The 26395-nt window shown below is 45.3% G+C and overlaps 1 protein-coding gene and 1 pseudogene across 4 annotated transcripts in view; one reads left to right on the forward strand and one right to left on the reverse strand.

Moving 5' to 3' along the window:
* Positions 1 to 24799, forward strand: part of SMARCAL1 (SNF2 related chromatin remodeling annealing helicase 1) — a 54175-nt gene extending 29376 nt beyond the window's left edge. For all 4 annotated transcript variants that reach the window (XM_008519911.2, XM_008519915.2, XM_008519913.2 and 1 more), the window contains exons 12-18: positions 4695 to 4913; positions 10417 to 10487; positions 13656 to 13758; positions 18306 to 18488; positions 19675 to 19775; positions 20767 to 20863; positions 24513 to 24799. In XM_008519911.2, the coding sequence (XP_008518133.2) occupies positions 4695 to 4913; positions 10417 to 10487; positions 13656 to 13758; positions 18306 to 18488; positions 19675 to 19775; positions 20767 to 20863; positions 24513 to 24731 (993 nt within the window). In that variant the 3' untranslated portion in view covers positions 24732 to 24799. The remainder of the gene's footprint in view (positions 1 to 4694; positions 4914 to 10416; positions 10488 to 13655; positions 13759 to 18305; positions 18489 to 19674; positions 19776 to 20766; positions 20864 to 24512) is intronic.
* LOC103550820 (tetratricopeptide repeat protein 23-like pseudogene) lies at positions 973 to 1986 on the reverse strand (annotated as a pseudogene).
* Positions 24800 to 26395: the final 1596 nt, after the last annotated feature.

Genomic DNA, 26395 nt, shown 5'->3' on the forward strand with positions numbered 1-26395 from the left:
AGAAAGGAGATGAGGCGGTGAAGGAGTGTGAGGGGAGTCTGAAAAAAATCCCCTGGAAAAGTGAAAAAATACTCTGTGCAAAAAAGACAGAGGAAGCCTTTGAGCAGGTGGAGTGGGAACTTGGTTGACCTGCCTTGGGGCTCCCATCAGTGAGCCTGGCTCGTCAGTGTTTACTCATTGTAGGGAATCATGCCTGCTGAGTAGGCCAGACGCCTCTGACCTGCAAGTGTTTCTAGGAATACGGTGCCAGTGGAGCAGGTCCTTCAGGAGCTACAATCTGAGCAGCTTCAGTTCTCCACAAATGGCAGAGGAGGCCTCGTACACACAAGTACCATTGCAATCAAAATCTCAGTTTCTAAAACCTCAATTGTTTTTTAACTGAAAAAAAAATTTTTTAATGACATGGAGAAATACAAGAGTGGAAAAAAGTAGGATGCAAAACTTTCCCTTCTTTTCTTCCTTCCTGCCTCTCCATCTCTCTCCTTCTCTTCCTTTCTCTTCCTCTCTCTCTCTTCCTCCCTCTTGTGTGACGAGAAGGTAATATACACCGAAATGGACTTATAAGCAGAGAAAATCAACCTTTCTTAAGTGTTTTAAATTGCATTATTCGCAAATCCCAAATTCCTCCTGATGGACCATTGAATCCATCAGTGTTCATTAATCTGATCAACCCAGCTGAGCTGGGACACTGGATAGTGTCCTTACCAGTTCCTTTGCGTGTCTTCAAAGCCACCCACTTTCAAAAGGATGGCCTTGCCAGACAAAGGACTGCTGTTGAAGGATAAATTCATCAATTGGCTTTCCTCTGCATCTAGATGCCTCACTTTTGAATATAGGTCAAGAAAATTCTAGTTGCTACAAACCTTCTGTCCTGTAAGCCAGAGGACAAGAGTCAGGGGTTGAGAGGAGGGTGGGGGGAGCCAGTGTTTTTCTCTTATCGCAGGATTTCCTCCTCAACCATTACGTCACAGGTCACGTGCATGTTGTGCGTGCTCTCCCTCTTGATGCAGGTGAGTTTTGCTGAGACTCCCTCTGCTGGGCCTCTCCAGACATGGCATAAGCCCAGGCTGGTAGCACACTAGCCCCTGCGGTTTGGGGGCTGACTTCAGAACAAAGAACCACAGACAGAATGGACCCGCTGCGGGTGCTGGAGGGCCTGGTCGCGTTCCTCAGCTGCTCCGCCTGAGCGGTTTCCTCGGTGTAGCCTGATCAGATCTGATGCCCTGTCACCCTGGGCACTAATAATGTTGGCCGTTGCTTTTTCACAGTATGCCAGGCTAGTACAACCTGTGGGTGGCCAAGGAGGCTGTGCCCCAAGCAGTTGTTAGGTCTTCCTCTGAGACTTGTAATCCACAAATTCCTCCTTCTATAGTTCCTTCAGCACCTGCGTGTTGCCCTCTGCCCTCTGCAGGGTGAAGTGGGCCTCTCTGCCATGGTTCTGCAGAAGCCGGCCATACCCAGAGTGTGGTAGAATATGACCAGAGCCCCCAGGAGTTTTTTTTCTCCTTGTCGTTTCTCCCTTCCGGGTCAGCAGTGTGTTCTTGGTGGACTCAGCGTGTTTCTTGGCCTGAGCTGAGAGGCCTCAGTGTCAGGCAGCCATAAATCAGGTTGGCGAAAGCCTGTACATATTTCCAGTGTTCTTCCCCAAAAATAACCCAAGTGATGATGACCCAACGACAGCTCCTTGTTTGCTTGGGTGTTCATTGTCTTCCTTGATCAGCTGAGCTGTTTCCTTCTGGGATTGGGCCGCTGTCTCTTTGAGAAGCACAGTCTATGGCCTTCTCCTTGGCTTTGGTGCCTCCTTCCTTCTCTCCAGACCCACGAGTGGAATGCAGCCCATCTGTGTGCTGGGATCTTGATTTGCTGTGATGGATAGAAGCAGAAGTCCCAGTCGGTGTCATGTTGGCAATCGGGGTGTGGCTGGGGCTGACTCGAATCTTCATCCTGAGCCCTGAGTAACTGTCTCTGATCCAGGCTCAGGAACATCCACGATCTGAAAACCAGAAGGGAAGGCTCACTAACTTCTCTTTCTAATCTATACTTTCAAAACTATGGCCAGGGCGGTGAATTCATCCTTCAACAGTAGTCCTTTGTCTGGCAATGTCAGACTTCTCCAACTCGTAACTCTGTTCCCATGAGGTTCCACTGGCCCTGAATTAGAACACCGGACTTCAGCCCCTCTCAAGTGCACGTCGCTTCTCCTTTTCCCCTGATTGGTCTGCTGTAACATCATAAACCCAGAAGCCACATGCTGAGCTGCCCCTGGCTTTTTTCTTGTGGACAGTACCTCTGCCATAGCGGACTAGCTGGACTCTAAAACTTTATTAATTCAGACCTTAAAGATTCCTGTTTTTGTGATCAAGTCACAAATATCCCGAGCCCCTGTTTGCATCTGAGACGCTGACACTTTGGAGAAGTGGCTGCAGCTCACTGGCTCACTTGTTGCCTATACCATCTGAGAGGGAAAAGCCTTGCTGTGCAAGTTCGTGATGTGAATAAGATTGTCAGCCTTATTTTTTAAATACTTTTTTAAAAGAAATTTTCAAATACTTTAAAACTATCCACTTATATTCAAACAAAGTACTTATAATGTAAATTGTAGTGCTTTGCAAAGTTAATTGCAAATCAATTTTAGCTGGTAATTGAGGCAGATAAGTTCTCAGTTATTAAATGTATTTAAAGCCATACACTTCCTTAATCTATAATGCACTTTCCCCGTGGACCAGATTAGATTGATTGTATATAGTTTTCATGGTCCCTCAAAACTCTTCATGTGTGATTTGCACCTTTATCCTGTTTGCAAATGATCCAGTTTCTGAAAAGGCTCTTCTCGTCCTCACCTGTCTGGGCCTGTGGGGTGATGTTCAGCTAGTGATGGAAGGGGCCGAGATGGAATTCATTGCCTTTAATTCCCAAACTGTGCCTTCCTGTGCTCCATCTCTGACCACCATCACCCCCAGTTTCATGCCGTCCTCAGATTCACCCTTTCCCTCCTTGCTGCCCGCCCCATGTCACCCAGTAGAACACAGACAGTCCCCTCCTCTTCATAGCCTTTTTTCTGCCCAGCCCCATGCCTGGTACTTGGTTAGTTTTCAACCAAACCTTGCTGGATTGTGATTATTCCAGAGTCCAACTTAAAATCTTTGGTATTATTGAGTTTAACCCACAAGATTAAGAGCTGACAATGTTAGAACTTAGGAGTGTGATATCCAAATTAATTATATCTACTTGTCCCCAGCACAGTTTTTATTTAATGTAGCTGGTAGGCCAGGGCTGCTTTGTGTATTGGGGCTGGGCGGGGCAGAACGGGCAGCTTCTAGGATTAGGAGAAGCCACTGAAGAGAGTGCCCCAGACTGAGCTCGTTTTCGAGCCCATAGCATGAGGCGTTGGCTGAAACTTCCATTGGTTTGAGTGTTTTTTTAATAGAAGAAGCAGTTTTTGATCGTTTTATTTCTCCACCTTTGACCATCTCTTGCTATATCGCAGTTTAGCAAAGGTTTGTAGGACACCTGCCATGTCTCCACAGTTATACTGTGTCCACCAGCCCTCAAAAATGAACAAGCCTGGGGACAGCCTGGTGGCGTAGCAGTTAAGTTCACGCGCTCTGCTTCAGTGACCTGGGGTTTGCCAGTTCAGATCTGGGCGAGGACCTATGCACCGCTTATCAAGCCATGCTGAGGCAGCATCCCACATATAAAATAGAGGAAGATGGGCATGGATGTTAGCTCAAGGCCAGTCTTCCTCAGCAAAAAGAGGAGGATTGGCGGCAGATGTTAGCTCAGGGCTAATCTTCCTCGAAAAAAAAATGAACACTCCTAGCCCCTACCCTAGGTAGTTCACATTCCAGGCGTGGGGGAGGCGTAAGGCAGGAAGGGAGTTGAGTGGCTGAAAATATAAGGCAGCAGACACCCTGGCTCCCTGATTTTTCTGTAAGACTGTAGAAATCAGTCCTGTTTCCAGTCAGATTGTTAGTGAAGGATAGGGTTTTCATTGTAATTGTAACATCTCTAGCTGTGTGGCAGGGAGTAGACATTCTTGCTTACTGCTTCCCATGTGCCACCGAATGAGGGAGCCGTGCTTATGAAGGGCTGCCCGGGCACTCTAGAACCCACTGCTGGCTTCAGCTGGATTAGCAGAAATCCATGTTCTGAGCGCCTCCTTTGGTCCCCACTACTACCACCAGCACTCAGTTACCTGTGCTGTGTTACACCTGATGTGTCACCCATTCTGAGCAACCCCAGCTTTTTAAATCCCTGTAAATCTCATCAAATGAAGGTATTACTGACAACATCACGTATTACATTGTCCAGTGGACTCTGTGGCATGAGCCCTGGGGAAGGTTATTTCTATATTAAGTACGTAGCAGTAGTCTGGCAAGCTGAGTGTTTTGTTTGCTTTTTAATATAATGCACACCAAACCATTTTACGCCTTGCGTTCGCTGCTAGAAAGCTTAGTGCGAAATTGTGGAATGCCATGATAGGTGTTTTTCGTTCCCCTCGTTCCTGACTTTTTTCCCTTCTCCTTCCTGTTTCTCATTTGTATTATATGGGATGTTATTCATTCTTTAAAGCCACTTGGCGTTCTCTGCTCAAAGCCAAGGGAAGAGAAGGTGGTGAGGAGAGAAACCACCTGGAGGTCACAGCCCTGTGAATGTGGCCCTGGACAGCCTAACGCCGTGTTCTCCCTCCGCAGATGCCCTGGGGCTGGGACTACTCAGGCTCCTCCAACCTTGGGGAGCTGAAGCTCCTGCTGGAGGAGGCGGTCATGCTGCGCCGCCTCAAATCCGACGTCCTTTCCCAGCTTCCAGCCAAGCAGCGCAAGATGGTGGTGGTTGCCCCGGGCCGGATCAACGCCAAGGCCAGAGCTTCCCTGGACGCGGCGGCCAAGGAGATGACCACCAAGAACAAGACTGTGAGTCCAGGGCTGAAGACGGGTATTGGGAAGTCAACGTGTCACAGGTGCTCCTTCCTGGAGGGGCTCTGTGGAGACCCCAGGCGGTCCCTGAACTTGCCTCTCCGCAACCTCCCCGTCCCTGGGCAAGGCCAGCGAGCCCGTTTGTTACTCAGCCTGCCTAGTCTGCTTCCAAATGTCATATTAATTTGCAGTTTATACTTGAGTAGATCGCTACTGATGGATGGTCATAAAAATAAACCCCGGGCCAGCTGCCGGATGGTGATATATATACTGAATCCCTCAAAGAAAGTTGGAGTTTAGTGTATTTTGAGAATGCCTCTGTCTAGTGACAGTGGTTGGAAATTCGTCCTACATGTATTTGATATATACATTAACCCTCTCACCATCCCATGTCCTTTGCTTTAGTCAAAATGACAAATTAACATTTATATAAAAGTAGAGTTTTCAGACCCTCTTAACCCTTTGAATCCTTGTTACGGTCATTTATGATTGGGGGAAACCGAGGCTCATAGAAATTATGATTTGCCCAAGGTCTCATGGCTGCTCCGTGGCAGAGCTGAGGCCTCATGGCTGCTCCGTGGGGGAGCTGAGCCTGTGACTAAGCCTGTCACCCCTGTATTTTAGGGCTCTTTCCACTATGGTGGTTTTATCTTTTCCAAACACTTTCCTATCTCTCTTTAGTGTCATCCTGTGCTGAATGCTATAGAGTAATCTACACCAGCTCCTTTTCTGTCGTCTTGGGATAAAATCTTGCAGTTTTCATTGTCAAGAAAATAGCAGTCATTGACATTTTTTGACATTATCATAAAGTATTATCTGAGCTTGATGTTACCCTGTATAAAGGCACTTAGATCTAGATGAGATCCCAGCCTTCTGGGAGGTTACAAAATAAATAAGAATGACAGGAGACAGAATGTGTGATTTTCCTTTAACGTTATTTTACTACGTGATGAGAGAGGCTAGCTGGTAACTTCTAAGAAACAGAGGGTCGGGTAGAGGATGCACTGGTAAGTTGTGAAGCTGGATTTAATTTATGCTGTATTACAATTATTCGTGTAGATGGTCTGCAGGAAATGAGCAGGCATAATCTCTTTGTTGTGGGGTTTTCACACAAGTTCTGCGACGTTGATGTGGACATGTAGACCAGTGGTTCTCAAATTATATTTCATTAGCAGAACCAGGGTATTGTGTTGCTAAAATCGGTCTTGGTGGTCTTTTTCTGATTTCTAGAGAGAAAAATTCAATGGTTGGAAAAATTTTTTTCTCAATTTTAAGTTTTTTCTTGTAACTTTCTTAAACCTTTAATGTCTGCTAACTTTTGCCCACTGGCACTCTACCAGACAAGAAAACCAGTGAACAAATATAGCAAATATATTAATGGAAAAAATTCAGATGTGTGATACTTTTAGATCCAAAGAACTGGATATTTATGATGCTCGGTTTTAGTTCCTTGTGTGTGGGGTGGAAGTAAGTCCAGCACGTCTCGTTCAGTTCCCCAGAGGTCCACCTCCTGGACCGGGGTGAGAACAGCCAATGCAGACAACTGGAGAAGCAGACAGTGGGTGTTTGAAATGAGGAGGGAGTCACCTAAGTTGGCCAAGAGGCACCTGTAAGTTGTGCAGAATGGCCAAAAAGAAAATGAAACAGAATGAAATAGAAGTAATGGGAATTTTGAACTTAGTGCAGCAAAGTTTGAAAGCATTTTTTAAACGTTTTGCTGACTTGCAGAATTCTTCAAGGTAGATGAGTGGCTGTTTACAAAGATGATTTCAGATGTAACCTGAAAGTTTAATTTCTGGGTTTACAGTGATGGCAAATTATCTAGGCTGAGCCATGGAAATCAGGAATGTTGGGTGTTTTATAAATTCTGGTGCAAATCCCTTAAATTTGGGGGGATATTTGGATATTTTCTTACCTAAGAGGGGGAGCCGCAACTTGCCTCCCAGGCTTCCTGCTGGAAAAGTGTGTAAGGATAGTGCCAGTTGCTGTAAGTCCCACCTGTTGTGTGATTGTCATCTCTGCTTCTGCATACCAGAGTCTTAATGCTGTTTGTCAGAAGACTCTGCAAATGTGAAAGTGAAGGCTGAACTGCAGTGTGATTCTTTAAGAATCCAGATGAGAAGGTGCCTAGAGCTCTTCTCAGTCCATTGATGCAGAGTCAGTATCTGCCTCCATGGAGTCCTAGGAAAATTAAGAGTTTGTCCCTGAAAGAGAGAAATCGAGTTGGTAACACATTGCCTTCAGTGTGATGCTGAAGCCAGATACTAAGTTCTAACAGTAGTAAGATAAATCCTTGAACATTTGGTTCTCTTTTGTGTTTTTTAATGTAAATTCATTTTTATAATGGAAAATCCAGGTAGAAAACAAATTTATGAGCTTCGTGCTTTAGACCATCAGAACATTTCTTACTCTAAAGCCACCAATTTGGTGAATCTGTAAAGTGTAGATCCGATCGGGGGCACCACCCTCACTTAACTCAGGAAGGGGAGCCAGTGTCAGCAAGGAGTTGACGTCCCCTCCAAACCCTGGCCAGGTATACAGTCCTGAGTTGAAAGAGTTGAGATACCCAAAACCGTGGGGAATCATGATTTTAAGGTTTTAGTCAAATAAGGAGGCTGTGTGAATCTATAGAAAGACCCGTATTTATAGTTACTTTTCGGGCCCAAGTTTCCCTGCGATTTTGCACGTTATGGTGGATCCAGCAAAGCTCTGCTGACCTGCCAACAAGTGATTCTTTCTTTGTTCTCTCGCACCTTCCCATCTTGAGGAAGACGTTTTCTAAAAAGCTTGAAATCACAGAAGCCGAGATGAAGCAGCCAATTATAAAATATAACGTCCAACGAAAGCTTCTTCTCGTTTTCAGCTGAAATAATAGATATCTCCACACGGGCTAAGAAAAGCTGACTCTAATCATCTTTTGTCTAAAGCCCTTTTTTGACCAGCAAGACCAAGAGCAGAAAAATGAAACAAGTCCATGCAGACGTCCCGGTGACAGTATCAGTTCACCCTTCTGCCATTTGACCATCCATTCAAATTTCCAAGATAGAAAAATAAATTCAAAGCCCCAGTGGATCTAATTTAATAGAAGTCTAGGAGGCAGGAACAAAGAATGCAGGTTATTTAAAATTTCCTGGCCTGTGTCTGGGAAAAGAGATGAGATCATTAATAGACTTGTATTATGTCTACCCAGTGTTGGGGAGGTTTTTTTAAGATGAAACTATTGATTTCTCCCACGTTAAAAATACAATAGATGTCTATTGTATAAAACCTGAAAAATAAAGAAAGTTACTTATAATAAGTAACATTTATTAAACATTTTTTATTACTATACTGTAAAAAAAAAAGATTCACTCATCTTTTATGTCACATAATTTCACCAGGTATCATTTGGATATTTTTTCCATAAAATGTATGTCTATTTTGCTTTAAAGTTTATATTATTTATATATACATTTATAGGTGTTTTCAAAGCAGAATTGGGATCATATAAACATACATCACATGGGGAAGAAACCAGATTACAAAATTGCATCGTGAACATTTTTCCATGTTAAATGTTCTTTTGATACATAGATTCTTTTGATAGACTATTTAAAGACTGTGTAGTGTTTTCTCATATGGCTGTGTTATAGTTTTGCCATTCATTTTTGGTTGAACACTTATTTCAGTTGTTCCCTAATCTAAGTAATACTACACTGAAAGAGTAGCTTACATATGAATTTGTGAACATCGATTGTATCATGAGGATAAATCTTAAAAAGTAAGTTGCTGGGTCATAGGGTGTGGACGTATTTTGAAGGCTTTTGGTGCAAGTTGACAAATTGTTCCCCGAAGGATTAGCCCAGTGCACCATCCCCCCAGCTGTGGATAAGAAAGGTGTCTGTTTGCTCACACCTGCTTCAGCTGCAGGTGTTAAATCTTGGGGAAAGGTTCTGAAAGTGCTTTTCACCATTTTCCCTTTCTTTTTAGCAAGTGTGGAGCGGGAGTGTGGATGGGAGGGATGGACCTGACCAGAGGAACGACGGTCTCTGAAGGACACAGAGTAAAATTAGAGACTGAGTTATAGACTGGGGGTGGTCGGTTTGAGGCATACACTTTGTGGGTGAGGTCATCACATGGAAGCCTGGCTCTGTCCCTTTAGCACATCCTACTAGGGACCACATTAGGTTAAAAGGCCTCCCCTGCTGCACGGGACCCTTTGAGGGGACAGAATAGACCTCATGAACTCTGTGAGCTCAGTGGCCACAGGTGAAAGGCTGTGTGGTGTCCAGAGCCTCGTCAGAGTCTACCCTGGGCCTGTGGCTGAGAAACAAGCTGAGACACACTGCCATGGAGTCGCTTCTTCCACTTGTCCCCAGGAAGTGTGAGTGGTTCACTTGGACTCCGGCCACAGAATAGGAGGGGTGGTGGCCGCCACTGCCACAACACGTAGAACGTGAGGTGGATCCACTACCCTGTCAGTGTCCCCACGAATGCCTGTGTCTCCTGGGAACCTTTCTTCTTTCTCCTTAAGACCTAGTGGAAAGGCAGTGTTTAAAGCCCAGAAGCTTTGTTGACCAGGCCTCTTTTCCCACCGCCTGACGTGTCAGTCATTGAAGGTGCAGTCTGGCACAGGCTGCTCTCCTGAGTTAGGAGTGAGTTCAGGACCACAGAGGTTACTTCTGTTGGTCACTTCTTTGTTCCGTGAGAAAGTTGTGTCATGTCAATCACTGGCCTCATAGGCCCATGCGCAAGGAAGTGGGGGCATATATAAACCCATGCTCTCATGCTTGCTAGTGCGAGGAGATGGCTGCCCTACCAAGGGTGGCAAGACTATTTTTCATCTCTGGGAGCCCAGAGTGAATAGATGCTATCTTATTGTGAAACTATGTGAGCATCTCCTGTGTTAGCATTCTTTATTAGGATTTATTTAGATGCAAACTATAGGTAGAACGTGGTTTCTTCTTCTGGGAAGTCATTTACCTTATGAGGGACAGAAGCCAAAAACATGTGAATAATGGTTTTGAGATGATACCAGAATAGACTAGTTGGGATCAGTTCGAATTAATTCAGTAAGTTTTGGACAGAGGTGAGCCTGATCAGTCAGGTATGGACACAACTTGGCAGAAAAAAAGGGGGAGGCAAAAAACATGCTGGGAGAACGTCGTGTGCAACTTGTCACCAGGCGGAGTAAGCAGGTGCCTAGCGAAGCAGGAGTTTGGTCTCTGTGGTGGAGCCCTGCCTAAATGCCTTTCCAGAGAGCTCTCAAGTGCCTTGCCTCGTTAGATTCTCACAACAGTTCTCCGAGGATGATGGAGGAGCCATAATGCCGTGTCTCCAGGACAAAACCAGAGTCCAGACAGTTCTGATAGCTTGGCTAAAGTAAGTGGATGAGTCAGGGTCTCCTGGCTCTGGCTCTCGGCGTTAGGAATTGTAAAGCTCTTAGTGGCGATAATTACGTCAGCTTATCCCAGAGTTCTCAGAGTTGGAGTCTTTAACCCCTTGATTTCTCTTTCCACAGAAACAGCAGCAAAAGGAGGCTCTCATTCTCTTCTTCAACAGAACAGCTGAGGCTAAAATTCCATGCGTCATGTAAGTGGTCACCAATTGTCGACTTTGCTCTCTCATCTTTAAAAAGAAACACCAACGACCAGTCTGCGAGAGCAGTTTGTGTAAGACAGGATCAGAGATTAGAATTATAGCTGCCTCTGGTACAAAGTTGAGGGCACCCTGGCCTCATCCCCCCGGGTGTGAGTAGGCCTGTCACGGTGCGCTGCCAGGATGTGCCTGCCATCCCTAAGAAATCCTGCCTTACCCTGTGACTGGAGCCGCCCACTTACAAGGAGGCTGGGGTTGACCCAGACACTCAAGGGAGCTTGTCCTCTTACTCAGGAGAACCGTGGTCACTTGCCTGTAGGTAAAAGTTAGGGGTTTCGTGGAAGACCAGAAAGGCTGCCTTACGAGGATTCTCTGGTCTTCTCCAAAGACGTGAAGTTCCAGCTATTATTTACCTACATAAAAAAGGCAAATGTCAAAGTTCGTTCAAAAGATTTGGGCGAGTGGCCATTGTCACACTTATGTTTCCTTCTGCCTTATAAACTAAGGCTGAAGTAATAATTTCTATGCTTAAAATTATTCACTGACTTGAAAAATCTCAATTTGTCTACCTTTCTTAAAGAAGGGGAAACCCGCTCACGTTCACATCTCGCTGTGGCAGAACCTTGAGGCAGTTCTAATGACGGCAGTTTCCCAACTTCCTCTTGTTTAACATTCTTGTGAGACTCTGGCAGGGTAATGGTCCATGTGATTAAATTACAGTGGAAGTGAGTTTAGTGTGGGTTGGCCAGTGCCAAATTGTCAGTGGGGACCGAGCTCCGTGGATAGATTGAGACACACACAGGCTGCCCCACCCTCTCACTCGGCCTCCAGGTGTGCCGGCCTCCCCAGCCTCTCCCTCCACACCCTTAAATGTGGTAAGAGGGGGAGTTCGCTGCATTATTCAAATCTAAGGTTGTCCACAAAGACCACGGGATGTTGGCTGGCTCCCCTTCACCCTCCAGGCACTGCCCTTTTCTTTTATGATACTGTTACGAGACTAATGAACTCCAGATGTGGTTTTTATGGCCTGGGAACTTCTCAGAAACAAATCTGAATTGCCCCCACCAACCCCTTTCTCCTGTGCTGCTGAGTAACAGCTGGCAAGGGTCCTTTCCCTTGCCCCTCAGCTTGCGACCTACAGAATTCCACGTCCAAACCACCCATTTAACCATTTTGCCACCTCATAAATAAACTGTAGTCGTACCTTGTCTTACTCCATTCAGGCTGCTGTAACAAAAATACCGTAGACTGGGGGGTTTAAAGAACAGACATTTATTTCTCAGAGTTCTGGAGGCTGGGAGGTCCAAGATCAAGGCGCCTGCGGATTCGGTGTCTGGTGAGGGTTCTTTTCGTGGCTTGCAGACAGCTGTCTTCTCGCCACATCCTCACGTGGTGGAAGGGGCGAGGGTGCTTTCTGGGATCTTTTATAACAGCACTGATCCCATTCATGATGGCCAGTCCTGAATTATTAGATCTCATGACCTAATCAACATATGAATCTTAGGGGGGACACAGACATCAGTCCATAGCATACCTTATACATACTTTCTCAGAATTCCATGATAACTTGTATAGCGCTTTATAGTTTCCAACAGTTTTGAGATCTGTTAACTCATTTCACGTTTACAGCCTCTTTGTGAGGTCAGTAGAATAAGTCACATTGGCCCCGTTGTTAAAATGCAGAAACTGAGTAAATCTCACTTAAATCTCTGGACCTCAGAGTCACACAGATAGTAAGTAGAAATTAGATTATAAAATCTTAAAGCCCCAATTTCCTCTGCTAGTTGTTTTTCTTGCCTTTTTTGCTGTTTGTTTTCATTTGAGTGGACTTCTTTCAACATAAAGCCAAGGTCGGTGTGCGAGGCACGTATTTCCAGCCTGGCGACAGGGATGCTGGGAAGCGCAGAGCAGCAGAGCCTTGCCTGAGATAGAGAGGGGAGAGAGCGTTAGGGAGGCTGGGCCTGCGGTGTTTATGAGCTGGCCAAGTTGGTTTTATGGCCTTGTGACTTTTTGATGCTGTAGCAATAAAGTTTTTTGCTTATATCATGCCAAATTTTATGTCTTTCAAACTAATTAAAGAAGATTCTATTAGTACCAACAATTCACAAATTGAACTCAAGTCCATGCCCTGGTTGGCCATAGTGTTGTTTGAAAGTAATTCTTGATGCTTAGAGGGCAGTCCACTTACCTTTCCACCGCCTGCCTGTGATAGGAAACCTTTGAGCTTTGTCCTTCTCTAAGTGTGGTGTCTGTTCTCTGTCCAGACCCATGCACGTGTGGGGACGACCTCAGGCAGAGCGAGTGCTCCTTGTGGCTGGGGAAGCACGCTTTCCGCTGCCTGTGCAGGAGCGGTGACCTGTCTGGGACTGAGGGTCAGCAAGGTCCCCTGACTGGGTGACTCTCCTCCCCACGGGGTAGCTGCCTTCCTTTAAGGCCATGGCTAAAGATAAGGGCTGGGAAGTCAAGAAAAAACACAGTGGATAGAGGAGAGAAGTTTATTAACAGGACAATGAAGACCAAGCAGATAAAGTCCTTTACCCATATTCCTTTCCCTCCGACAAGAATTCTCTTACCGCTGACTTAGCTGCTGGCCCTGTAGTTTGCAGTCTAATGTGGGAGGGAGCTGGAGAGCTTCCCCTGACCGTCTCTTCTGTATTACTACTTTTGTCTCAATATGACACTTCCAGAAATTTGATTACTGTCAAGAATCCCTTAATCCCCTGCCAGGCATTTTCAGATCTGTAGACGACACTTCAGTTTGTATTGAAAACACAATATAATGATAGGAGCAGCCCAAGTGCAAACTCAATTATCTCCTATGATCCCAGGTCATAAGAATGTTTCCGTAATATACCAGAGACACATGAAACATAAGAATGCCTCAATTTATATGTGTGTGGCGGATAACCAGAAAGTACGGAAGAACTTTCTGTTTGTGGCAGAACGTGGTTTCCCCACAGCTCCCAATTTTGCTGCTTCTATTCGACTGACATGATGTATGGGAGATGGTGGGGGGGGAAGTTGGCCCTAGAGAAGCGGGAGGTGGGTTGGGGAGGGCAGGTACTCTGAAGATCTATGCTATAGATGCAGTCAGTTTTCAGTAATTAATCTCAACTGGATGAGTAGGTGCTTAATTTATTGTGCTGTCATTGTCGAATGCAGTGAATATATCCTGGACCTCCTGGAAAGTGGAAGAGAGAAGTTTCTAGTGTTTGCACACCATAAGGTGGTTCTGGATGCAATTACTAAAGAGCTTGAGAGAAAGGTAAGCCCCTTTGAAATTCAACACAGGATGCTGTTCTTGTGTGTGTGTCCCCTGCTCAGTTGTTCTGAGCCAAGAAGTGAGATCAGGTTTCCTGAAACATCGCTGAAGACTTCTGAAGAATTCTTGCTTGTAGAACCACGGTGGGGTCAAAATATTTTCCCAGCAGTGTCCTTTAACTTCCTCCGTGTTCTGTACAGAAATCCCTGGAGTCTTGCTTTAGGAACATCTGCCAGTGGGTCTTGCATTATTCTGTGTAAATAATTGCACAACGGTCAAGAGAGGAGGCAGCAAAAATCGTCTTGTGTGGGGACAAGTATTTGTATGAACATCCTCCTCTCTTCCTTCCTTTTGTTCCTCCTTGTTACTGTCAAAGTGGCTTTATTAATTGTACATGGCAGTGCACAGACTTCAGTATAGTTTTATAGTTCTTGTTAAATTGAGTGAGAAATATCTAGGATTTCCAAGGATGTTCATTAAAACTAAATACATCATATTTTCACCTCCTTTTTCATTTGTGGTTAAATCTAGGACCATAAATTGCCTTTCTCTTCCTTCATCTTTCATTACACTTATGTAATATTTCAAACATATGGATGATTACGGAGAAATACACAGCAAACACCTATATGGCCCCCACCTAGATTTAATACATTAAATGTTTTGCTATATTTATTTCAAATGTTATTTTTTAGGTAATGTAACACTTAGGCCTCCTGTGTAGTCCTCTACTTCATTCCCCTTCCTTCCTCCTGGGAGATAACCACTATCCTTAAGTCCTTCCCCTCCGTATTGTCATACTTTAGAAGTGTGTATCTTTAAACAATATGTGGTGTTCCCTTGTGTAGTTTTTAATTTACATAAACGGTAGCATAGTGTAAGCATCCTGCAGTTTACTTTTTTGTTTAACATTATTTTTAAGATTTCTCTCTACAGTGTTACAGGTGTGGTTCTTTCACTGTAACTGCTGAGCAGTATCTCATTGGATGAGTGCCACAGTGTATCCGTCTTCCTGCTGAGGGATGTTGCGTTTGCAGTTTTGGCTATTGTGTGAATATGTTTGCGTGGGGGTGTGTGTGCGCGTAGGTATGCCGTGTGTGCACAGGTGTGCCTGGGCACGCTCATCGGTAGGCTCACCTGCAGCTCTCCTCGGGACTGTGAAATTGCTCTCCAGGGTGTCAGTCACATATATAATAGCATTTGGGGATTTCTGCTATTGTACGTGCTCATCAACACTTAGTGTTATCAGACTTTTTGCTTTTGCCGATGAAATCTCATCTCATTCTTATTTTCATTTGCATTTCCCTGGCTGCCAGAAAAGGGTGTACCCTTTTATATGTTTATTGGTCATTTCAGGCTCTCTTCTGTGAATATTCTGCTGTTTTTCTTTTGGATTGTTTGTCTTTGTTTTATTGTTTTGAAAATATTCTTCATAAATTCTAGCTATTAACTCTTTATCAGTTATGTTTGTATCTTTTTAAGTTTCTGTTGAACAGAAGTTTTAAATTTTTATCTTAATTTTTAGTTATAATATATTTTGAGTTTATTAATTTTTTCTGATATGTTTTTTAGTTTTTGTGACTGGTTTAAGAAATCTTTCCCTACCTGAGGTCATGAAGATTTTCTCCTGTATTTTTTTTCTGGAAATTTTAGAGGTGGACCATTAATCTACCTGGATTCAAATAATGTGATGCAGAAAGCCAGCCAATAGAATTAAAAGCTATAATCCCTGGGAGGAAAAATCAGAGCTGTTTCTATTTTCAAGAAACCCAAGACAGTTAATTGGAAAACTATTAGAATGCATAGGAGTTTAGTAGGTTGCCTGGACTCCAAAGAAATAGACTAAAGTAATTTGCATTTTTTTATGTACCAGCTATAACTAATTAGTTAATATAAGGGGAAAAAGGTAGGTTCACAGCAACAAAAAGTATAAAGTAGCTACTACTAATCTCAGCAAGAAGTGTAGAGACTGCTGAAGACTTGGAGAAGCTGCGCAGTGTAAAATTTGATAAAACCCAGACGTGCTGGTCCCAGAGCTGGTGGCCAGGTGGTGGAATAAGGGGTAGCCCTTTAGTATAAATTAAAAACAAATGCATGATTGAGGAGTCATCACAAATCAGGTTTAATTTACTAACAGATAAAGTTTGGGTAACTGGAGGGGGGGAAACTTAAATGAAACTTTATTTCCCTGCTTACTAGATTAAATTCCAGATGAGTCAAAGCTCCTTGAAACCATGAAGTATTAGAGGCAAATATAGACGAACGTATAGCTGATGACTAGTTAGAGGAATGACTTTCTAAGCATAAAAACAATGAAAGAAATTACAAAGGAAAAATTGATTCAGATTACCTAAAAAGTGGATCCACTCTGTCACACACATACACAGTGGTTAAATCACAGTTCTTTTTGAACACTTGGTACTTTTTTTTTTCACAAGGCAGTTCGGCAATAACTTTAATGTGCACACTAATTTTTCCAAGCTCCTCTTCTAGGAATTTATCCTGAGGAAATAACCAGATGAGTCCGAAAGATTATATAAAAGAATATTAGTCATGGTGTTATTTATGATATTGAATAATTTAGAGACCTAAATATTCATCACTGTTAAATAGTAGTCCATTCAGCCATAAAAAATAATGATGTAGATCAGTGGTTCTTAACTTTGTGGAGATCACTGGATCCTTTAAGAACCTGAAATATGAAGAAATTCAACTCCACTAGTAATCAAATAAATGAAAATTAAAACAAGCTACTTTTTTTTAACCTATCACGTCAGCAGGGGTTCTGGAGATGTGCGGTGCTCCCTGTTGACAACAGCGCAGTGAGCTGGACGTGCATGTGTTACTTGCCGGAAAGCTGTTTGGCGATTACATTGAGAGCCTTAAATTACGTTTTTCTCTTTGACCATACAACTTCAATTTTTAGTAGTCTAGTCTAAGGAAATAACAAAATATGGGCAAAGAACCATGACGAGGTTTATTTTAATCCATACTTTTTGAATATTTTATTAACTTTATTGAGGTATAATTAGCATACAGTTAGCTGTACGTATTTGAAGTGTATAATTGAGTGAGAATCAAGATAGTGAACACAGCCATCAGCCCCAGAAGTTTCCTTGTGCCCTTGGCGATCCCCCTGTCTCTCCCGCCTTTCCATCTCCAGGCCTTGCTGATCTGTTTGTCATTATAGGTTAATTTGCATTCCTTAGAGCTTTATAGAAATGTGGAATCATACAGTGTCCACTTTTTTTTAAATCTGATTTCTCTCAGCATGTTTTGAGATTCGCGCGTATTGTTGTGTGTATCAGCAGTGCATTCCTTTTTATTGTTAACCAACATCCCTTTGTGTACATGGACGATTTTTTATCCATTCTCCTGTCGATGGACATTTGCCAACCCATCCTTTTTTGGTGAAAATTAGAAATCCCCCAAGTATAAAGAAATAGATGACTGGTTAAATTATACTGTTGCTGATAAGGAAATATATAGCCGTTAAAAATCATATTTTAGAAAGCTTTTTAGTAATTTCATTTCCAGTATCATGTTTATTGAAGAAAAGCAGGATATAAAACTTTTTATTTTAAAGATTATTATACACATTGAGAAAAGAGTGACAGGAAAAAAATACATTGGTAATATTTTAATTTTTTTGTTTTCCTTAAAATGTTTATTATTAGAAAAAATAAATAAATGCCTCTTAAAAGAAAATAAGCTAAAATAAACATGCAGCTACCATATGACCCAGCAATTGACTCCTGGGCATTTGCCCAGAGGAATGAAAGCTTATGTTCATACAGAAACCCGTGCAAGTGTTGTGGCAGCTTTATCTGTAGAAGCCCAAGATGGAACCAGCCCAGATGTCCTTCAGTGGGCGGATGGCTCAGCTGTAGTCCGTATGTACCTCGAATGTGACTCCGCAGTAAAGAGGAATGAGCTACCAATACACACAGCCCCTTGGCTGAATCTCCAGGAATGATGCTGAGTTAAAAAAAAAAAGCCATCCTCAATGGTCACACAGTGTCTGGCTCCACTTATAATACATTCCTGAAACATTGTGGAAATGCATCACAGATTAGTAGGGACTGGGGAGAAGCAGAGGGAGCCGGAGGGAGGTGGGGGTGGTTAGGAAAGTGCTACAGGAAGATCTTGGTGGTACTGGAACTGCTCAGCGGTGTGACTGTGAATGTGGATACATGAGAACTTAAGTGATAAAGTTGTATAGAAAACACACACACAGACATACAAGTGAAACTGGGGAGGTCTGAGTAAGACCCGTGGATTGGGTCAAAGTCAATATCCTCGTTGTGAACTTATACTATGGTTTTACAAAACATTACCATTGGGGAAAACTAGGCAAAATGTGCAAGGAATCTCTGTATTGTTGCTTAACCTGCCTGTGAATCTACAATTATCTCAACACAAATTTCAATTGGAAAGAAAAGAAGCCCCGGGAGCAGGATCAAGTGACAGACGACGCCCCCGGGGGTGAGCGAGGAGAGCGCGTGGTTCTCCCGCAGCCCCGGCCCACGTTTCCGTCCCTGTCCCTGCAGCACGTGCCGCACATCCGCATCGATGGCGCCACCTCCTCCGCAGACCGAGAGGCTCTGTGCCAGCAGTTCCAGCTGTCCGAGAGGCACGCCGTCGCCGTGCTGTCCATCACCGCTGCCAACATGGGCCTCACCTTCTCCTCGGCGGACCTGGTGGTGTTCGCTGAACTGTTTTGGAACCCAGGGGTAAGGGTCGCAGCAGACTTGAGTTCCTGGGCGTGCTCACGGCCTCGGGGAGGAGGGAGCCGGCATCAGTCGGGGAAGACAGGGTTTCGGCGAGCTGTCCTAGGGCCGGGTTCATCTTCTTCCGCCGGTTCCGTGTTTATACTTTCCACGGGTCAGTCTTCGCGCCTTTGAGGCACTCGCACGTCTACTGGCTCCTCATTAGGTCATCAGAACAACCTGTCAGGAAGCCCGATGACGGACTCCATCTCATCAGTGGGAAAATGGAAGTTGATTAAAGGCTAGAAGGAATCTTAGACTTCATCTTTCCCTGAGGAAGTCGGGGCACAGACAGCTCAAGTGCACAGCTGTCCCTGAAGGGGAGCGCATGGCAGCAGCAGGCGCAGCACAGGGGGCCGGCCTGCCAGCCGGTGCCCCTTTTATTAACCATCCCTGCGAGCTGCTTTAGCCAATGAGCCAAACCGGGCCACCGCCATGGTGTTCCCTGAGCGTGGTCCTTGTGCCCGCTGGCCTTACCTCATCAGCTGAGGGCTGGGACAGCAGGTAGAAGACATTTGTTTGGACTCAAAATTTTCTGCTGAGCTTCACAAAGAGACTGTTTCCCTTCCGAAGTTCTGACATCATGTGGCTTTCACTGGCCACATGGGTCATGTCGGTGACTGCTTTAATGATGGGTAACTTCAAGGTTGAAGGCATTTTGTAATAGAAACAGGGCTCTTGGTTTTCCTTATTTATTGCAGGGCTTGCCACTATATAGAAAAACCACCCTACCCCCTAGTCATACATGGCTTCTCCCTTGGGTGCGATATGTTTGTTTATTTAGAAGATAACTTCTTATTCTGTGGAGAGAAGAGTGGGAGGGAGCCAGGTTTCCTTCATTTGCCCTCCGTCGCAGCCTGATGGCAGGGCCGAAGCCGCTGTCTGTCCGCAGGATCGCAGGACCTGCACCACGCCCAGCCCTGAAGGGCCTTCCACAGCCATCCAGCTGCAGACTTAGCTCCCCAGGCAGCGTTTGTTTGGTTCTCTCTTGTCAGATGACGGGTTCCTGTAGACAGAGGCTCGGGACACGGCAGCAAAGAGCTTTGAGGAGAGAGGGCTGACATGGGGTCGGGGGCAGGGGGCTGCCTGCAGTGGTGGCTGAGCCACTTCGGGCCTTGACCTGCATGCATCCTGATCCCTGGCTGCGCAGGTGCTGATCCAGGCTGAGGACCGGGTGCACCGCATCGGACAGTCGAGATCTGTGGGCATCCACTACCTCGTGGCGAGAGGCACAGCTGACGACTACCTTTGGTACGGCCGGCCGTGGCCCGGCGGTGGGGGTTGAGCACAGTTGACCCGATGTCGTGTTTCCTTTGCTCCCTCGGTGCTTCTGCTTTTGCCAAGGTCTTCGGGACCCACACAGAAGACCCGTTAGTCATGCCTCCCACTCTCATGACCGTGTTTGGCCCCCATCACAGTGCTCACTGGTGGCTTACAGGGTGCATGAGGACATCGTGTAGGAATACGGTGATGTGGCTCCTTGCCTGCTGGTCTGAGACAAGGGAGGGGAACTGATTGTGGTGAAATGTAGATGGAATTTCATTTGTGAAACACTGTTCCCAGCGGTGAAGGCACTTGTTGAGATGAGGTGACTGCCCCTATCCCCCTTTGTCACACACGTTGGTATGATAAAGTCACATCTTACAGTGCTGCTGCTGGGCCATAGGGAGAAAGTGGCTCACCCTGGGCCATTTAGGGTTCGTTAGCAGAGCAGGGGTAACATTTCCAACCCTGGGGGTTCATGTCTGTTACCTAAGCAGAAGTTCCCAGAATGCTCCTTCCCAATCCCATCCCCCTTCCTGATAGGCAGTTTCTTGATTCTCTCTCTAGTTTCCACTGCTCGCCTCTGTTCCCAGGCTTATGACTAATGGGTCTTACCTTTGCATGTGTGCACATTGCACCCCCCCACCCCCCCCTCCGCTTTGTGTAGCAGATTTGTTAATTGGGTGGCTCATAACAACACCAGGTTCAAGATTGGTTGTAATGAGGCAGTCTTTATTTCCTGCATGTCTTCCAGTAGAAAGAATTTTGAACCTGGTGATATGAGCCCAGCTTGGTTGGTGCACAGTGGAGAGGGGGCATTATTTCAGGATGGGCGTTTGTGCCTCGAGGCATGCGAAGAGGTGAAGCAGTAAGCATGTCTCAATCCCGTAAGAAAAAGAAAGACGAGGGTGGCGGCATTTCACTCAGTCTGCTGGTTCTGTGCGGGTTGTATTCACTGCAGCTCATTTCTCCCCAACAGGCCCCTGATTCAAGAGAAGATTAAAATTCTGAGTGAAGCCGGGCTTTCTGAGACTAAGTTTTCAGAAATGACAGAAGCCACCGATTACCTCTACAAGGTAACACTAGCACATGGCTTGTCCCCGCTGGGGTGGAGGGAGGTGTGAAGCCATCTGCCCAGCCCTGGGGTCTGAGTGGGAAGGTGTGAATCACTCTGGGGACCTCCCCCAGCCCAGGAGCTGAAAATGATGGCCTGCAGTCTTTCTCAGTTCAATCCATATGTACCTTCCTTTATGGAAAATCCTCCTCCTGCTTCTGACATGCCCTCTGGATTCTCATAAAACCAGGGCTTTTAATTGCTGCATTTTCCATCAGTCCATTAGAAACTGACAGAAAGCTCCCCATGGCAACTTTTGAATTACTGCAAAACGTACATAGCAACGCCGCACATACAGCTGCGACAGGAACGCGTTCCAAGCACAGAGTGGGAGTGTTCAAAATAGGGTGTTGCTTTTAGGTAACATATTGCCCCCTCTGTTGTTGCGTTTTATTCTGTGTCTCCCCATGTTATAGAGGGGTGAGCAGAGATATGCAGAAGAGTAAGACTTGCCCACGTCACAGGTCCTGTGAAGCCAGCCCAAAGCAGAAGGCTTTCCAGCCCGGCAGCATTCCCTCTCTGACAGCCCCTCTTGTTATCACGGAAAGTAAGACGCCGGTGAGCTTCCTTCCGTGACCACATGGGCCTTGTCAGAGGTGCTGGGACAAAGGCTTGTTTGCCTGCGGAGAGGACAGCTGGGGCCCGGCAAGTCTGCCCCGGCCTAGCACTGCAGCCCAGTGGCCGCCACGGCCTCTTCCTCCTCCATTTCAGTGAAACTCAGTGGGGAGGAGCAGGAGGCACATAGACTTCCCCAGCTCAGGCAGTTGACCAGAAGGTGGGACTTGGGAGGTCCTGCCTGCTGGGGGGACCCGAGTGAATCAATTCTAGCAAGAGCCTGGACAGAGGTCTGAGCCTCACCCAGAAAGGTGGCCTGATGGGAGCCCATCAGGAAACAAGGCACCTCTCCTCTTATGGAATTACTGAGCTTCAGACGCTGAGTTAATCAACAGACTCTTGTAGGTGACACTAAGACTTAAGAGTCTGAGAATTCCATCTTTCACTGACATTCACTTAGCACCTTTCTTCCAAATGTAGTTATTGGAATAAATAAGACTCAGAGCTCATATTTTTTTAAGTGTAGAGTGTAAATTATCCTTATAGATGTAGACAGTTTAATAAGCCAATTTTAAAATAACCTTATTTTTTGAGCTTTTTAAAGAACTAATTCAGTTGATTGGCAAATATTTTGACATAGCCTTGGTTATTATATGCCCTTTGAAAAGAAAGAGCCTTATTTTTAAATGATTCTCGACCAATAAGAATGTTTACTTATAACTCATTTATTCATACTGGCCTCACCCTCAGTTACTCTGAATTAGGTAAGAATTTCTGCCTAAAATGCAAGTGCAAGATAATATAAATGGGATTTATCAATATTTATTTTGATTAATAATTATATCAATTTTTTTTTTTTATTAAAATGGGGCTAGAAAATGTTGCTTCCTATGTAGGAGACAGAAGCGAAAGAGGTGATGTCTCTCAGATAAGCTGCCTTCTGAGAGGGGAAGTGAAATATACTTCCCTGACCTTGAAACTTTCCATCCACTGCTCGCTCCACGTTAACACATCGTGTTGCCATTGTCATAATCAAGGGCACGTCGACATTATTTCTGCGTGGAATAGGCTGCCTGGCGGGGTAGCATTTCCTGGACGTTTCAGTTGCTCAGACAGAAGTTGATGAGGCCGTCCCAGAGGAGGACACGTGGATGGTGTGGGCTTGACCTTAATGACCTTAATATCACTTCCTGTCTGAAAGGCGAGGGAATGAAGGCTGCAGGTTAACTGAATAATCTGGAGTTCTTACGTGACCAGCTCCCGTGATCAGTTCTCATGCAACTTCACTTCAGTAGTGTGGAGGGCTTCTGTGAAGGAAGAGAGGCCAGTCAGGTTGGAACCTGGTTACAAAGAGGCTGGAAAGCTGGGGGAGCAGCTTTAGACTTGATGAGGTAGACACAGGGGGACCCAAGGATGTGACAGGAAAACCTTAAAGATAGTGTGAGCCTGACAGGGACCTGTCAGGGATTGAAGTGGGAGGAGGCCCGAAGCGGGCAGTGCCGTCGAGCCATTGCAAATCTGCGCAGGGACAAAGTGATGTGGCCAGTAAGGAGCGTGGCTGTGAAGTGTCGGGGAGGGACCAGATGGGAGAAACAAACTGGGGGCCAGTTTGAGATACGAGATACAGAGTCAGGATCCCCTGGGGATGTCAAGCTGGGGAGACTATAAGAATGTTGGTAGATTGTCAAAACTAGGCTTCTCTGGACGAGGAGCTGGTTTAAGGATGTGGGCGCGAGAGGAGAGAGGGTTTTGGCTTTCAAACAAGTCTAGTGTTAGGGAACTGTGGGATGTCAGTTTGTGGTTGGTGGTGCCATCGAGTCAATTCCAGCTCCTAGCAGCCCCTGTGCACAGCAGATCTGAACCCTGTCCAGTCTTTTTGCACCATCCTCTCACCTTCCAGCACTTTATCAGACAATGCTCCACTGCTCTTCATTGGGTTTTCATGGTTGATTTTTTTCAGAGGTGCATGGCCAGGTCCTTCCTCTTAGTCTTTCTTAGTCTGGAAGCTCCACGGAAACCTGCCCACCATGGGGACCCTGGGGGTATTTGAAATCCTGGTGGTGTAGCTTTCAGCATCACAGCAACACACAGCCACCACAGTATGACAACCGACAGACAGGTGGTGTGGTTCCCTGACTGGGACACAAACCTGGGCTGCACTGGCGACAGTGCCGAATCTTAGTCTTAAGCTAGACTACCAGGGCTGAGATGTCAGTGGAGATATTGAAAATGTACCTCTGGATTGACAGATGATCAGGATCAGGAATTAGATTTAGGAGAGGTCAACAAAGGGGTGATAGCGAACCCATCGTGTGTTGTGGTTGTAACCACTGGGCATGATTTTGATACTAGACTCTTGTCGTCAATGCATAGGTGCAGTGGGTGGGCATTTTGATCATTTGTAACTTAAAAAAAAAAAACATTGGCCCTGAGGTAATATCTGTTGCCAATCTTCTTTTTTATTCTTCTCCCCAAAGCCCCCCAGTACATACTTGTATATTCTAGTTGTGGGCATTTGTAACTTTAAGACGGTCAGAAACAGGTACAGGTGTCTACTTATCAGTATGTTAAGTATGTGTGGTTTTATTAACCATCCTGAAAATTAGACATAAGCCATGGTGAAGCACACTGATTTGGCAGGTGAACTACAACTGAACTAACCCCTCAGTGGAGAAAGGCTTCGGAGGAAGTGAGATTTTGGGAGCTATTTTAATACTGAAATACTGATTTGCAAAGTTAGAAGGGAGAAAACCTTTCCAACATAAATTGTAGTATGAGATCAGGTTCTCTGATGCTCTCACCACCATTTCTTTTTTTTTTCTTTACCCACCAAGCAGCCGGGAAGATAAGATATCAGACACCATGGCAGTAAGGCTGCTTTAGTGATGAATAGTTTCCTGGGCAGGTCTGCACTGGCCGTCGGGCAGCGCTGGACGTGATAGGATGCCTGGTCCCTCACCTTCGTGTCCTCTCGCCAGCCAGAGCAGCAAAGGGAGAGTCAGTGTGTTGGAGCCTAGCAGCTTCTTTTCATCTTTTCTTTTCTTTCCGTGGTGAAGGACCCAAAGCAGCAAAAGATCTATGACCTATTCCAGAAGTCCTTTGAGGAAGACGGAAGTGACATGGAGCTCCTGGAGGCAGTGGAGTCCTTTGACCCCGGAAGTGGTTCTCAGGACACAGAAGACACCCTGGATGAAAGCACGTTGACGGGCAGTCCACTGAAGAAAAGGAGGTTTGAATTTTTTGATAACTGGGACAGCTTCACCTCTCCCCTATAAGAGGGGCAAAAAAAGCATTTAAAAATCACGTAATTCATTAAAATAAAATAAGACATTTCGTTTTTAAAGCCTGTGCTTCTCTTGTCATTATGGCAGCATCTCGGTCTCCCACCCGGGGGAGGGACCAGGCCAAGGGTCAGTGTCTCCTTTCCAACATGATGATGTGCGGGTTTGCGGGGGTCTTAATCAGCCTTAGCTTTTCTGGCTGAGAAAAGAGACAGGAGGTGGTTGTAGTGGTAATTCACATTCTTTAAATAACGAGGTGCTTCCCACTCAACCCCCCAAATGTGGATATTTAACGTTTATTGATTCAACAAGTATTTATCGAGCACCTCATGGGCGCCAGGCATGTTCTAGGTGCTGGCAGTAACTCGCCGAACAACAGAGAAGCACGTACTCCTCTGCTGAGACGATCGTGTAATGAGAGAAGCGATAGTTGTGTGTCCTGTGGAGAAAAATAAAGGAAGGGTTTAGAGCCGAGGGCGACAAGCTTTCTCTATAAATAGCCAGATAGTAAATATTTTGGCCTTTATGGGTCAGGACATCCCTGCTGAAACTACTCAACTCTGCTGCTGTTGTGCGAAAACAATGATAAATGATCTGGAAACAAATGATCACGACTCTTTTCCAATATAACTCCGTTACGGACACTGAAATTTGAATTTCATATCATTTGCACGTGTCACGAATTGTCATTCTTTTGATTTATTTCCAACCATTTAGAAATGCAAAATCTGCACCCAGCTACACAGGCCATACAGAAACAGGCCGTGGGCAGGATCTGGCCCCCGGACCATCGTTTGCTGATCCCTGGTTTAGAGCAGCATTGCCCAATAGAAATACAGCATGAACCACATATGTGATTTCAATTTTCTAATAGAGTATTTTAAAAAATAAAGATCAGATTAGTCATATTTTATTTAACCCAATGTATTCAAAATATTGTCATTTCAACATACTGTTACTGTTAAAAAGTTACTGAAAAACTTTACATTCTTTTTTTTTTCCTACTAAGTCTTCAAAATCCAGTGTTTATTGGACACTAACAGCACATCTCAGTCTGGACTAGCCACGTTTCCAGTGCTTGGTGGCCACTTGTGGCTGGTGGCTCCTGTGCTGGACAGCCAGGCGTAGAGAGTGATGAGGGAGCCAAGTATGAGGTGGGAGGAGTGCTAGGTGATGACATCGAGAGGCAGACGGGCAGGATGATGTGGAGCCCCCAGGTCCTGGTCAGGAGTGGGACCGTGTTGACTTGGAACGTGAATGGAAGCCACTGACTGGTTTTGAGCAGGCGTGTGAGGCAAGCCGATTTTGTTTTTAAAGGATCACCCAGTTTGTGGGTAGGAAATAGACCAGAAGGATGGACGGAGGGAACGACTGGGGAGGAGGCTGAGGAGACATTGCAGCGACCTTGGAGGACATGCTGGGGTGGCCGGGCTGAGTATCAGTGTGAAGGAGGTGAGAAGTGGTCAGATTCTGGGTCTGTTTCAAAGGTAGAGCTGAAAGGAATTGCAGATGCATCGACCATGGGGCATCTGAGGAAGAGAAGAGTTAATCCTGAGACCCAGGGTTTTGCCTGAGCAAAGTGGTAGTGCTATCAACTGAGATAAGAAGACTGGGAAGAATAGGTTGGGGGCAGGGTGAGTGAGGGGTTTGCTATATAC

The sequence above is a fragment of the Equus przewalskii genome, chromosome 5, assembly GCF_037783145.1.
Source record: "Equus przewalskii isolate Varuska chromosome 5, EquPr2, whole genome shotgun sequence".
NCBI lineage: Eukaryota > Metazoa > Chordata > Mammalia > Perissodactyla > Equidae > Equus > Equus przewalskii.